The sequence below is a fragment of the Nelumbo nucifera genome, chromosome 7 (assembly GCF_055504915.1).
Source record: "Nelumbo nucifera cultivar China Antique chromosome 7, China Antique-T2T, whole genome shotgun sequence".
NCBI classification, from domain to species: Eukaryota; Viridiplantae; Streptophyta; class Magnoliopsida; order Proteales; family Nelumbonaceae; genus Nelumbo; species Nelumbo nucifera.
The window spans coordinates 34102850-34117687 of record NC_142655.1 but is presented as its reverse complement, the minus strand read 5'-3'; the positions used below and the strand labels follow the sequence as shown (position 1 = coordinate 34117687).

At 39.3% G+C, this 14838-nt stretch overlaps 1 protein-coding gene across 10 annotated transcripts in view; it reads right to left on the bottom strand.

Annotated features, from left to right (window-relative positions):
* The window catches only part of LOC104598309 (5'-3' exonuclease family protein), a 102097-nt gene that overhangs the window by 26099 nt on the left and 61160 nt on the right, over window positions 1-14838 (bottom strand). For all 10 annotated transcript variants that reach the window (XR_735349.3, XM_010260318.3, XM_010260321.3 and 7 more), the window contains 2 exons: window positions 13429-13487; window positions 8721-8765 (listed from right to left, as the gene is read on the bottom strand). Coding sequence is in view for 9 of the 10 variants with exons in the window: in XM_010260318.3 (XP_010258620.1) it covers window positions 8721-8765; window positions 13429-13487 (104 nt within the window). In the remaining variant the exon portion in view is untranslated. The remainder of the gene's footprint in view (window positions 1-8720; window positions 8766-13428; window positions 13488-14838) is intronic.

Sequence of the window (14838 nt, the reverse complement as noted above, 5' to 3'; positions counted from 1 at the left end):
AGCACAGGTGGAGCCCACTCTACCTCCTTTGCCCACACAGGTAGTTCACATGTCACTGCAAACTATGTTTCTGCTTCAAGTAAGGAGAGATCTCCTTGGATTATAGACTCTGAAGCCTCAGAGCATATGACCCATTGCTCCACTATTTTCTCTTCTTATTAGCTCTGTTCTGGCAGAGATAGGGTCTCCACAGCTGATGGATCTCATGTTCCTATTGCTGGGAAGGGATCTGTCAAGATCAATGATTCTATTTGCTTACCCTCTGTCCTCTATGTTCCTAGATTGAGCACTAATTTGTTATCTGTTAGTAGTTTGACTAAGAATCTGAACTGCTCAGTAATTTTTTCTCCTAGACGCTGTATTTTGCAGGATCTGGATTCAAAGAGGACGATTGGGAGTGGTCGTGAAGTGAATGGAATCTACCTCCTAAATGCTCTCCCTCTTCACCAAAGCCATCATGTTTGCAGAGATAGTGAGTCAAGATCTGTGGGTCAGATTATGCTTTGGCACAACCATCTGGGTCATTTATCCTTTTCTTCTTTGAGTTGTTTGTTTCCAAAACTATTTGTCTGTGAGTCTGTCAAGTTTGAAGTGTGAGCGTTGTGAACTTGGAAAGCATTGTAGACACTCTTTTAAACCTAGTAATAAAAGATGTTCTTCTCCCTTTGATGTTATTCATTCGGATGTGTGGAGCCCTTATCATGTTCCCTCTATGGGTGGCTATCGCTATTTTCTCCTGTTTGTGGATGATTTCTCTCGATATTCCTGGATTTACCTGATGAAATCACGGGATGAAGTACTTGGTGAAGCAATTCCACCAGATGGTGCTAACACAGTTTGGGACAAGAATAAAGATGTTCAAATCTGACAATGCTAGGGAATATTTTGAGAGACATCTTGCCTCATATCTGTTGGAGTATGGTGTTGTCCATCAGAGCAATTGCTCCTATAGTCCACAGCAGAATGGTGTTGCAGAGAGGAAGAACAGACACATCGTTGAGACGGCAAGAAGCATGATGATCACAGCCACAGTTCTGGTTCATTTTTGGGGTGATGCAGTTCTCACGGCAGTATATCTGATTAACAGAGTGCCCTCTCGGGTACTCGGATTCAGGACCCCATTCAACCTTCTCTTTCCTCAGGGGGAGATGTTTCATATTCCTCTAAGGGTGTTTGGATGTGTCTGCTTTGCACATATTCTTGGCCCTTACCGTTCAAAGCTTGATCCCAAGGCAAAGAAATGTGTTTTCCTTGGATATGCAGAGAATCAGAAAGGGTACCGCTGCTATGATCCAGTCTCTGGGAACCGATATGTTACTATGGATGTTACCTTTATTGAATCTACGCACTTCTCAAATGATCCTTCTCAGGGGGAGTGTTTTGGGGAAGTAAGTCAGCAGTCTATCCCTCTCCCAGTTCCAGTTCCTGTGTCTACACCTATGCTTGACCACCACCCGATGTCACCCACCTTGCCACCTCCTTTGTGTTCCATTTCACAGCATTACTCACGGCAGAGACTTCATAAGGCGATTGATTCCACTACAGCAGAACTCACACCACTTCCTATCGATCCCTTGGAGACTCCAGATTTGGCTAACACAGATTCAGGTATTCCTCTTGATCCCACTATTCCAGTTCCCATTGATCCTACTAACACTGTTACAGATAACCTTGATCTCCTATTGCTCTTAAAAAAGGGAAGAGAAAGTGCACTGCTCATTGTATCTCACAGTACTTATCCTACAGTGGACTTTCTCCTTCCTACCGTGCTTTTCTCTCTTCTCTTGATTCAGTGTCTATACCCAAGGGTGTTAGTGAGGCTCTCTCCAAACCTGAGTGGAAGACAGCTATGCAAGAAGAGATGGAGGCTTTTATTAAGAATCAGACATGGGAGATTGTGGACCTACCAGAAGGCAAGGAGACAGTTGGATGCAGATGGGTTTACACAATAAAGTATAAGGCAGATGGAAGTATAGAGAGGTACAAGGCAAGACTTGTTGCAAAAGGGTACACACAGACCTCTGTTCAGATACTCCTTTCTCTTTCTGCCTCATACTGTTGGCCCTTGTTTCAACTGGATGTAAAGAATGCTTTCCTAAATGGGGATCTGCAAGAAGAGGTGTATATGGATCTTCCAGCTGGTTTTTATGATAATGCTGAAAAGGGAAAGTATGCAAGCTGAAGAAGTCACTATATGGCTTGAAACAATCTCCCAGAGCATGGTTTGACAGATTCAGAAAGGCCCTGATTGTTTTTGGCTACACTCAAACTCAATCTGATCACACCTTGTTTGTGAAGCGCAGGGAATCTTTGGTGTCAATCCTAATTGTTTATGTGGATGACATTGTTGTCACTAGGAATGATCTGAGTGAGATTGATAGTTTGAAGAGGAACCTGCATAAGGAATTTGAGATTAAGGATCTTGGAGAACTAAGATACTTCTTAGGCATCGAAGTTGCAAGATCGAAAAATGGAATTTTTATCTCTCAAAGGAAGTATGTCTTGGACCTTCTCCAAGAGACAGGGAAGCTTGGAACAAAGGCAGCTAGCACCCCCATTGATCAGAACCATAGAATCAGTGCATCAGAAGGTGAACCAGTGAAGGACCTTGGGAGATACCAAAGACTTGTGGGTCGGCTACTATACTTGTGTATGACAAGACCGGACATCTCCTATGCAGTAAGTGTAGTGAGTCAATACATGCATGCTCCACGAGATCAGCACTGGAAGGCAGTTGACAGGATCCTTGCATATTTGAAGGGACATCCAGACAGAGGCATATTGTTTACTGATCATGGACAACTGAAGCTAGAGACCTATGCAGATGCGGATTGGGCAGGATGCCTTTATGACAGAAGATCAACTTCAGGAGTATGCACCCTAGTTGGGGGTACCTAGTCTCATGGAAGAGTAAAAAACAAACAGTTGTGGCAAGATCAAGTGCAGAAGCGGAATATAGGGCCATGGCACATGGAGTTTCAGAACTTCTCTGGATCCGTTCTCTGTTAGAAGAAATCGGTGTACAGGCAGAAGAACCTATGACGCTATACTGCGATAACCAGGCAGCAATCAATATTTCCCATAATCCAGTCCAGCATGACCGAACTAAGCACATTGAAGTAGATAGACATTTTATCAGAGAAAGGGTAACTTCTGGAGAAGTTTGTCTTCCATACATTTCTTCTGATCTGCAGCTTGCTGATGTTCTCACAAAAGGTGTTGCGAAGAATAAGCTGGAACATGATCTATGCAAGTTGGGAATGTGTGACATCTATTCCCAACTTGAGGGGGAGTGTTGAGTGGGCTGATTTAAGTTGGGTCGATTTATGTTTAGTTTGTTTTCTTTTAAATTAAGAAGTTGTTGGGCCTTGGGCCCATTAGTCTTTTATTTTTAAAAGAATTGTAAGTACTTAGTTGAGTTGCCGCCCTACTAGGGGCATCTTTGTAATATCCCATATTTAAATTAATTATAAATAGAATGAGGGGCTGGCGGCTAGGGTTATGTATCACTATCCTAGTCAACCTTCTTCTCCTTTTCTTCCCTTTCCTCTGTCTATTGCTGAAACCCCCAACTTTCTCCTCTTCCTTTCACAAGAAGCTTGGCCGAATCAGCACATAAGGCTTTCTACTTTTATAAATAGAGTATGATCTGCCCTGCTTTGAGTATAACCACCTTTCTTCATGGCTCCACATACTTCTCAAACCAGGCACGAGGGGACTGTTTAAGGCCATATAGTGCCTTTCTCAGTCTACACACTTTTTTGCCAAATTCATAACCTAGTGGAGGATCCATGAATACCTCCTCATGTAGATCACCATTTAAAAGAGCATTCTTCACATCCAGCTGATGAAGCTCCCACGAGAAGTTTGCAACTAATGAGAGTAGGACTCTGATAATGTTGAGTTTTTCTACAGGAGCAAATGTTTCTTTGTAGTCAACTCCTTCCTTTTGAGTAAACCCCTTTGCCACGAGTCTAGCCTTGTATCTTTCAATGGACCCGTCCTCCCTATGCTTCACGGTGAACACCCACTTGCATCCAACAATACCTTTCCCTTCTGGTAGATCTACTAGTTCCCAAGTCCCTGCTTTCATCAAGGCCTTCATTTCTTCATTCATGGCCTCTTTCCACCTTGGGTCAGACACAGCCTCAGAGTACCTAGTAGGAACATGCACAAAAGAGAGACAAGACACAAAAGAATAATAACTAGGGGTCAAGTGTGAGTAAGACACAAAATCCGCAATAGGGTATCTGATAGTACAAGAACGAGTAGATTTACGAAGTGCAATAGGAAGATCCAAGTCAGAGGAATTGATAGGATTACCTTGAGTTACTAAGACAGGTTGATCCGAGTCCAATTGGTTGTTGTCATGAGTTGGAGGGCTCTTCTTCCTTCTATTGTAGGTAACTCTGATATCTTTCTGCTGCTTGTTGGAGCCTTTAGTAACAATTTCCACATCACTAGTAGTAGTTGGGCCAATGGGAGCCTCACTAGATTCACCTGGGATACCACAACTAGGAGGATCAAGAGAAGAAGATGGAAGATCCGAGACAGAGAGGGGCACAAAGAAATGGGGAATAGAAGAATCAACCGGAGGATCCTCTTCCATCCTACTAGTCTCTCCCTAAAGAGGATCCGAGGAAGATTGAAAGTAGGATTGAGACTCAATGAACACCACATCTTTTGTGACATATCTTTTCTTGGTGACTAGATCATAACACTTGTATCCCTTCTGAGTAAGAGAATAACCCAAGAAGATTCCCTTTGTAGCTCGAGGATCCAGTTTTGTCTTCTTTGGATCCTTGACATGTATGAAACATACACACCCAAAGACCCTCGGTGGAAGCGAAAAAACAGGGAGATGAGGGCAAAGAACCGAAAATGGAGTCTTCATTCCCAAGACCTTAGATGGCATTCGGTTTATCAGATATGATGCAGTGAGGATTGCTTGAGACCAATAGCCTTTTGGAACCTTGTGCTGAAATAATAAACCTCGTGCAGTCTCCAATAAGTGTCTATTCTTGCGCTCAGCAACCCCATTCTGTTGGGGGGTACTAGCACAAGATGACTGGTGAATCATTCCAGCATCCTCCATAAACAAGTCTAAGGATCTTTTGAAATATTCAGCAGCATTATCTGACCTGAATTGCTTGATTTTCTTGCCAAATTGTGTTTCAATCATTTTGCAAAATGCCATGGTTACCCGCGACACTTCATCTCGTGTCTTTAATAAGTAGATCCATGTGCATTGAGAATAGTGATCAATAAAACTGATGAAGTATCGATAGCCATCCACAGAAACAATGGGAGAAGGACCCCAAACATCAGAATGCACTAAGTCAAAAGGTGCTTGAATTTCATTACTAGAAGTTGAGTACACAGTTCTACACTGTTTTGATAATTGACAGACTTCACAGACTAACTTTTGACTTGACACACCTTGAAACAATTCTGTAAACAACATTTCCAATGACGAGAACTGTAAATGACCTAGTCTAGCATGCCACAGGTGCAGCTTAGATAATGACTCCACATTAGATTGACCACTAGTAGTAGATGTTTGAAGGGCTGAACTGATGTTTGCATCCAGGTAGTAGAGGCCTCCTCGCTCATGACCGCTCCCAATCGTTCTCTTCGTCAAACTGTCCTGAAAAACACAATGGGTAGGAAAAAAGGTATGCTACAATTCAAGGTCTTGGTAAGTTTTGAGGGAGATGTCTTTGCTTAGGTCAACCACTCCTTTCCCAAAAATGGTAGAGAGGGAACCATCAACAACCTTCATCTTGTCTTGACCAGACATTAAATGATAGGAAGAGAATAAGGAAGACATGTGAGTCATGTGGTCAGTTGCACCGGAATCAATAATCCAGGAGGTTGGATCAATGGAACTAGTTGCACTAAAGGCTGAAACAATACCTGATCTGGCAAGGGAGGTGGAAGCAAGAGAATTTGTCCTTAGGCGGGGCAGTGCCTGGCTAAGTACCTCTACCTCATCAGTTGTGAAATACATAGGCCCATGTCCTTGGGAACTGGTAGTCTGTCCCGAAGAAGAGGAAGCAACTTTGGATGAGTGTTTAGAACCTCCATCACTGTGACTTGCTGCTAGGTTCCCACTTGCCGAATGGCCCTTCTAGTGCTTCTTCTCTTTCCCCAATGCTGCTGGTTTCAAATGAGGGTAGAGAACCCAACAGTTCTCTTTCACATGTTTTTCTCCCCCACAGTGAGTACACCTCAGGTGTCTCTTGTTAGAGAACTTGTTCCCCCTTTGGCTTGTAGAAATGAGAGTTGAATGTTCTATAGACTGCTCTATTGGTTTAGTCTGGGCATCAACTTGCATCTCCTTTCTTCTCACCTCTTCAGTTCTCACAAGATAGTAGACATGATGTAGATGAGGCATCTCATCTCTTCCCAGAATTTGGGACCTTATGTTCTCATATACCGGATCTAGACCAGCCAAAAATTTGAATGCTCTACCCTCTTCAACTTGTTTGTTGTGTTTCTCCTTATCTCTGGCATTCTCCCAGTCTATGATGAGGTGGTGATCCAGCTCTTCCCACAATCCTTCTAATGTAGCAAATATGTAGCAACATTCATGTCTCCCTGCTTCAGGGCAGCAATATCTTGATTCAGTCTATAGATTCGGGCATTATTCATTTTCTGCCCATAGGTCTTAGACACCTTCTCCCATATCTTGGCAGCTGTGGAGAAGTTTTGAACCGTCCTAGCTACCCTAGGAGTCATTGAAGCAAGCAGCCAGGACATGACTGTAGCATTCTCTCTTCTCCAAACAGCATATTCAGCACTCCCTATTTCGGGTTCTTTCTTCTGCCCGTCCAAATAGCCTGTAAGATCCCGGGATGTGATAAAGAGCATGGCCAAAACAGACCATTCCCTAAAGTTGTATTCATCAAGTAACACACTTATTATCTGTAGGCTGTGCAAATTAGGGTTCTCCAGATTAGGAGACCTCCCACTAGTCCTAATATCTCTAGAAGAAACTTCCCCAGATATGGAAGACATCTTCTCCGACTTGCAAGAGTACCAAAACTGTCACACAGGTTATGTGAAACCTCTTCAGACTTCCGGACCTTGCAGCACTGTAATCTCAGACCTGAGGGTCTGTTTTAGGGCTGTAATACCCTTCCCACTCTGCTGTACTGCTCCACTCACTGCTGTCGCAAGCTGCCACTTACAGTTGAAGTGCCGAGCCAAAAACATAAACTCTGTTGTGTTTGGCCAATGTTGCCTCAACCCTGACCTAGCTGTTGTGGCTTCTACCACACACCAATCACTGCTATCGCAGGTTAACCTTCACCTACGAACTGCTCTAGAACTGCTGAAATCAGTGCTCTCTTCTAGATCTGTTTTACACAGATCTCACTTAGCCGAATGGCTACACCTTGCTCTATGTATCTCTTAGGGCATCAGCTACTGGGACTAACTCCCCTTGGGCCCTACAACCAAGGGAAACCCTAGGTATAGGTTCTGTTGTGTTTTACGACCAGACCTAGGGTTTCTTTGCAGTACCAAGATAGAGAGAGAAGTGCAAGACAGCTGCTGTAACCAGGCGAGAGAGGTGTTCTACGACCAGACCTAGAGCTTTGATGCCATGTTTGCCGAACTGAACCTGTTGAGAGAGCTGAGAAGAAGAAGAGGAAAAAGAAGAGAGGAGAGTCTGATGTGTTCGAATGGGCACTGTTCACTAATATAAGAGCAATACATAATTTACATGAAAGGACCAGGATGCCCCTGATTAGTGATGGAACACCCAGTCTAATAAAACACAAGATACAATTAGGCCCAGTTACTAAGGCCCATTAACTAGAGACTCTAATACCCAGCCCAGACAAGAGAATAACAACATATCAGCCGAACCAACATGAAGAAAAGAAAGGGGGAGAATTATACTAATTATAAGGCCTGAGCTTCCGAGATTTTAAAACGATAAATTGAAGTTTTATTAAACTTTCACAGGTAAGAAGTGCACTAGATGAGATACTCCTCTTTTCGCTATTTTTATATATAAACACTATCTCATCTATATGGGGTTGGCTACATGAATCCTGTTTTGTTCAGTGTCGATCCATTTTGGTCTGCCCCTAGGTCTTCTACTGCTTTCAAATTGAAACAGAACAATTCTTCTTATGGGTGTTGTAGACGGTCTTTGCACATGATAAGACCATCTTAGTCTACTTTCCCTCATTCTAGGGGCAGACCAAAATGGATCCTGCTTTGTTCAGTGGCGATCCATTTTGGACTGCCCCTACTGCCTTCAAATTGAAACAGATCAATTCTTCTTATGGGTGTTGTAAATGGTCTTTGCACATGATCAAACCATCTTAGTCTACTTTCCCTCATTTTATTACCTATTCTTTATGGTTTTTCCACTCATCCATCTCAACATATGCATTTCTAAACCATTGTAGATACTATATATTTTACCAGTAATAAAATAATATTTACCAATAAAAAATAGTGTGTGCTTGTAATATCTTGTTAGCCCCTCTCAAGTTTTTAAGATGTAAACTATAGGGTTCTATCATGGAGACTTTCAATATTATGAAAAGGACTGTTAATCTATTCTTCCAAATAAATACTTGTCGATTATCAGAAATAAGAATGAAGGATAAAGGAACAAGCTATTTCACCCTTATAGTAGTCAATATTCAATGTGATTGCAAATATTAAGAGATGCAAAAGGAAAACTTGAGGAAGATTACCAAGTTCTTGCTTAACAAAGCTTGATCAGCATTTGCTATCAAGGCCTGTAAAAGATAAAACAATAACAAGTAAAAAAAAAAACAAAAAAAAAAAAACAGAGAAGAACCAAAATGCACAGTCCACAACAGAAAAGGTTAGCAAAGAATGAAATACAATTGAACCCAATCAAATTTCAGAACATCTATGTTAATATGACACATCAATAACTTAAAAATACTGAAAAATAACACACATAAACAAGGTTTAATATATACAAAATGAGAGAAACATAATATGAGCAAATAAATCTCATTCCTAAATAAGAAGTATAAGATATCTGAGTTGTATAGTTGTACATGTTTGAAGTATAACTTTGTTGATACTAAAGATTGTATTAGCAATATTGATCATAGACCTTATGTTTTCCTTTTCACTAAAAGCTATTTATATTCTTATTACCAAAAGAAAACATGTTATTAAAGATTGTTGAAATATAACTCATATTTTGTTTTGAATGTCTGCTCACATATAACACAATAACATCGTGTCTGCAAATGAATCTTCATGCAGGACACTAGGACCCCAGCCATACTTGCTTCATTCAGCAATCAAATTCCATATATTTACTATTTTATCATTATAATTGCCCTAGAGATGTCCTTATTCCTACTGTTGCTTCTGTCTCTTCTTTCTTTCTTTCTTTTCTATTTATGGCGGGTAAATGATAAGGATGGAAATATTAATATGACAAGAGAAGGTGGTATTATATTAGGGAGTAGGAATAAAGGAAAAAAAGGATAATAGAAGATTGGCCGCTCACATTAATATTAGTATGAAAAGAGAATGTGATATTATATTGGTAGAGTAGTTCATATTGGTCATTTCAACATTGATGCTGTTGGCTCATCTGGGATTTGAAGATGTCAATAAAAGCCTCATTTGGAGATAAATTTTTATTGATTCTGGATGTAATTGATAGAGACATGGGATCATAATATCCCTTAGACATCTTTGAGAAGTTAGGGCATGGATCATAAGTTCCATAGACTAACAGTTCTGTCAGTTTATTTATGTTCTTTAATTTATAAATAGCATTGGTATTTTTGTTATTGCATTTTTATGTAGGGCCTGACCATTGTTTTAGTATCCATTAGATCTAGTTAAGGATAGTTTAGTTTTTTTCTAGAGTTGGCTATATAGTAAGAGAGTTCTTAAATTTTCTCTTATTTATTTGGCTTGTAGTGGCCTTTTTATAATTTCAATGAACTATGCTGTAAGCCCATAGGAAATCCTAGATATAATTGTTATAATGTCTACTTCTAGTCCAAATGCTGAAGTAATCCCAAGGCTCTATAATACAGGAACAAATAAGTCAAAATTGAATTTTTAAAGTGCTAATTTTTTATAATTTTTAGATAGTAGGGGAATTCGAAGCATTGGTAGAGGAGACTTGTTGTGAAGGTAGGCTGATCTTCACTGCACTGGAGGAGGATTGGAAGAAGAGACTTGTTGTGGAATTAAATAGACCACCAAAAGATTGGGGGAAAGTAGCAGAGGAGTTACTGAGGAATCTGAATCTGAACTGCACAGTTATTTTATCACCTTATGAAGAGTGCAAAGATCTACTGGAGGTGCCAGGTGTTGAGGTGGATTAAATGCAGTTTGCTTTCATTTGTACTGTATTATCTTAAGGAACTCCTGGGAAGGGTGTTCGCGAAACATAGTCATATGAAGGTAGAGGCATATACAAATGCTAATTGAACAGGTAATGTTGATGATAGGATGTCCACATCAAGCTATTGTGCTATGGTAGTTGGGAATATTGTTTCTTAAAAGAGTAAAAAGCAGACAGTGGTTGCTAGATCTTCAGCTGAAGCAAAATATAGGGCTATGGCCCATGGGCTTTTTAAGTTATTATGGCTTAGATCTCTCCTTGATGATATGGGTGTCTCATGTGACAAGCCACTGATGCTATATTGTGATAACCAAGCTGCTACTAACATTGCTCACAACCCAGTTCAGCATGTAGAACTAAGCACATTGAGGTAGACAGACACTTTATATGGGAAAGAATGACCACAGGAGAGGTGTGCCTTCCCTTCATTGCACCAAAAGAGCAACTAGTAGATTTCCTGACTAAGGGAGTTCCAAAGGCAAAGCTTCAACATTATGAAAGCAAGCTGGCATGATTGATATCTCTGCTCAGCTTGAGGGGGAGTGTAGTAAAAATGGGCCTTAGTGGTTTTATTTCTTTGAAGTTATGTTTTAAGTTTATGTTCTTTTAGTTATGGGCCTCCTTTTGTTTATTTTATTAGTTCTTTAAGTGTTGGGGGCCCTATTAAGGGCATCTAAGGAATTGTTCTCAGTCTGAATAGGAAGTAACAGTAAAATATTAGTAATATAATATTAACATATATTTTTATTGCATACAATATTATTGGGCCAGGCTTATTTATGAAGTCCAAGCCTGGCCCATAAAATAATTGGGCATGATACTTATAGCTCGAGCCTGAGCATGCAGGCCTCCAAACATGCTCAGGTCAGATAAAGAATGGGCCGGGCCAGGCTGGGCAAGCATGCCGGGCTACTCTGCCCATGAACAGGTCTAATTACAAAGGGATTCACCACCTTGGAGGGTTATTTTTGGACAAATGGGTTCACCACCCTCAAAGAGATAATGGAGGTCAAATGGGTTTGCACCCTCATAGAGCTAATTCAGTCAAATGTACCTACCATTATTAATTAATTTGTCCCACCACTGAACCAAAAAAGGCATGGTATCCTAAAAATAAGGAATTAATCAACCAGTATCCATCCAAATTCATGTGGGCTTCTGATTGGTTAAAGTTTGTCTAGTACCATACCTTTTCAGTACAACAGATATTGCCAAAATTGTCCCAACACTGCTGGACTGATTGCACATACAAATGAACCCCCTTTGTGAGTTTCTGATCCACACAATGATTGTTTAAAAAGTGGTTTAAAGCTCCCATTATGTTAGTTGGGTAGTGAAGATGATCCTTCTTACCATTTCGGAGTCCATTCCATATGCCAACAGACAACAGGTATTTTGGTTGTTTCCTAGGGCAATATATGCAAAGATTAGCTTGTGGCAGCAATTTAGAGCCTGTTTAGACTAGCACAGATCTGACAAATTCCCTTTTTTGGCTCATCTGAGCATATTCTTATGATGGCAACATCCTCGCTTTATATAGTTGCCATAGAACAGTGAGTATAATTGATTGGGGGTATATTGTTATTGCTTTCTATTACCCATCTGGATTGCTGAGAGAAAGGTCTAGATTCTCTAGAAGGCAATCATGGTTACTGATGATTCTGCCATGTCTGGTATTAACAGAGTTAAATCTAAATTGGTGGCAGTGCTGTGAACATGAATTTTTAGATCTCTATTACACCTCTAGCTGGACTGAATTATTTAACAGAGTGCAAAATCTCTATGATTGTTTTTTGGAATGACGGAAACTGGGGCATTTGACTGGTAAAATGAAGGAACTAGTGCAGAGACACACCATCCACACTATACCCATAGTTTTCAAGGCACCAAGGCGAGGCTGGGCATCAGGGGGACGCCGTGTCGCCTAGGCGGGCACCTAGGCGTCGCCAAGGCGATGGATTTTTTTATATAGAAAACATAGATCCTAGGTACCATAGCCATATTTCCTTAATAATTATTCATAATTTTCATAAGAAAAGTATAGAGTTAATGTTAAGTATAGAAAATCAACATATTCATGAGAAGAAAAAAAGAAGGAAAAGAAAATTCAAAAACTATAGGGGCTGAACCCTTACTTTTGTTATAGGAATAGAAGAAAAGAAATAGTAGTAGTAGAAGTAGAAAATGTGTTGATTAGACAAAATTTTAAGTTCTTCCTTACTTATTGGTTCAGGTTTTAAAGTCTTTGAGGGTTCACTACAGCATTTAGCAATGTCTGTATTGATTAAATCCTAACAAATAAGAAAATAATAAAAACAAATTAGTATATAAACACACAAAATGAATATTTTAGTTTAATAGTGCCTATTTTATAATTATAATGTCAAAAAATAAAGAATAAAAAAGTATTTTATAACACATAATACAAAACTGCTTGGCAATTAGGCAAGGCGAGCCTCAAAGGGTGTCTTGTCATGCCTAGGTGTTGCCTTGACAACTATGACTATACCACAGAGAAAAGTCTATTTGGGTTAAAACAGACAACAAGATTTTCAAATTGGGATCAAGCCCAGTCCAAATATGCTGAGCAGAGTGCAGAGACACTTTGGACATGTTTATCAACTCAATGTTGAATTCACCTTTGTGTCTTCAAGGTGATAAGAATCTCCCAATATTCTGCCCTTCAATGTGGAAGGAGTTGGAATACTACTGGAGCTTCAATTGGGAAAGTAAGAGGGATGCCTTGACCTATGGGAAGTTGGTGTTACAAAAGCTTCACTTTCTTAGCTGGTCCAAATCAGCTCTATGAAGCCCATAGAATCCAAATTTAATCCACAAAAAGATAGTTGACATTTTCTGTAATTTCAAGGTTAACTAACTTTAGTTTTACCCAATTCTAATTTTATATTCCTATCCCACAAAAACTATTGAAAAGGAATAATATGATTGATATCCATTGTAATACATCTTCTTTTGGTAGAAAACAAAAAGTTATTTTTCTCTTCGACCAGAAGAAAACAAAACGTTCTATTGATAAGAGATGATTGCTGAACCTTTTTGATGCGTTCCTCTTCAATTTGATCAACACATCGCAGCAAATTCTCCAAATTACCTGGCAAAAAATGTTTGGACAACACAAAATTAATGAAGGAGTTGAATAACTACCACAAACAAAAAGAGGACAGAGAAAGATAATATGCAACTGAACCCTAGTCTGGCTATGTGTTTATTCGCAATCACATCAACTTCATCAACAGTGCCTCACCTTAGTTTAGGCAAGCATAGGTCAGAAAATATTTGACTTGAACACTGTGACTATACTTTCTACAAAAGTTTTTGATCTTCATGTAAAATGTTGAAGGAAAATAAGTGAGTTTCCTGTTTGGGTAAACTTGATTATCTCTCAAACTTTAACTATAATTGCAAATTCTTCCGTGCACTTTTTTTTTTTTTGATCAATAACATCAACTTTATTAAATTAAGAGAAGAGAGGGAAAAGAATACAAAGGGAGATAAAATAACTTAGCTCCCCAAAAATAGAAAACAAAGGGAATGCAAAGAAAATAAAAAACTAGCCCAAAAAACAACCTCCCTATTCACTCCTTGCTTGGCCAACCCATCCGCAAATGAGTTGGAACTCCTCTTCACCCAGCTGTACTGAATCTCAATATCCCTACCCAGCCATAAGAACTGTTTTTTCTCATTGTTAAAGTTCCACAAACCACTGTCCTCTGTCTTCAATCAATTCTTCCGTGCACTTTATTTACTCAATTTTATACTCAATAAATAAATTTCAAAGTCGCCCTTATAAAATTAAATACCACATTTACCATCTAGACAAACCAGTCAAATGGATTAATAAGGGATGTTTATTTTTAAGACAAATTTCACTTTCATCCCTAAACTCTACCTAAGAGTGCAAATTATACATCTGAAACCAAATATTGCAGTCAGAATCTTTCCTTATGATATTGGATAAATACAAAGACAGAAGTTCAAACTTTCAATTAATGACCAGGAAAAAAACAAGTTGATGAAGTAGATTATGCATTTTCTGATATTCTAAATGAAATAATTTGACTAAGCTATAAAGCAATATATCAAATGACTAGAAAAAATAATGTCACTGTTGCCCTTTGTGTGTAACTTCCAACATTTTTCTATCAACTTGTTTTTTCTATCAAATAGACAATGAAATTTGTTAGAGAACCTTTGTGTTGCATGAAAGTAATTTATTATTCTGTTTTAAGTTTCTTATCGGTCTCATTGGGGGCTAACGAGTTGTAATAATTAAGATTTGAATCGGTTTACCCTCTGTATGGCAAATTTTAATTTATAGCATACTGTGTGTAGAGCATTAAATTATATGGAAGAATGTGCAGTTTGGGTAAAGTTTAGGGAAGATAATGAAATTGACATTCATTGATTAGCAATTCCATGAGGGGTAGAAATATTAGTGTTGT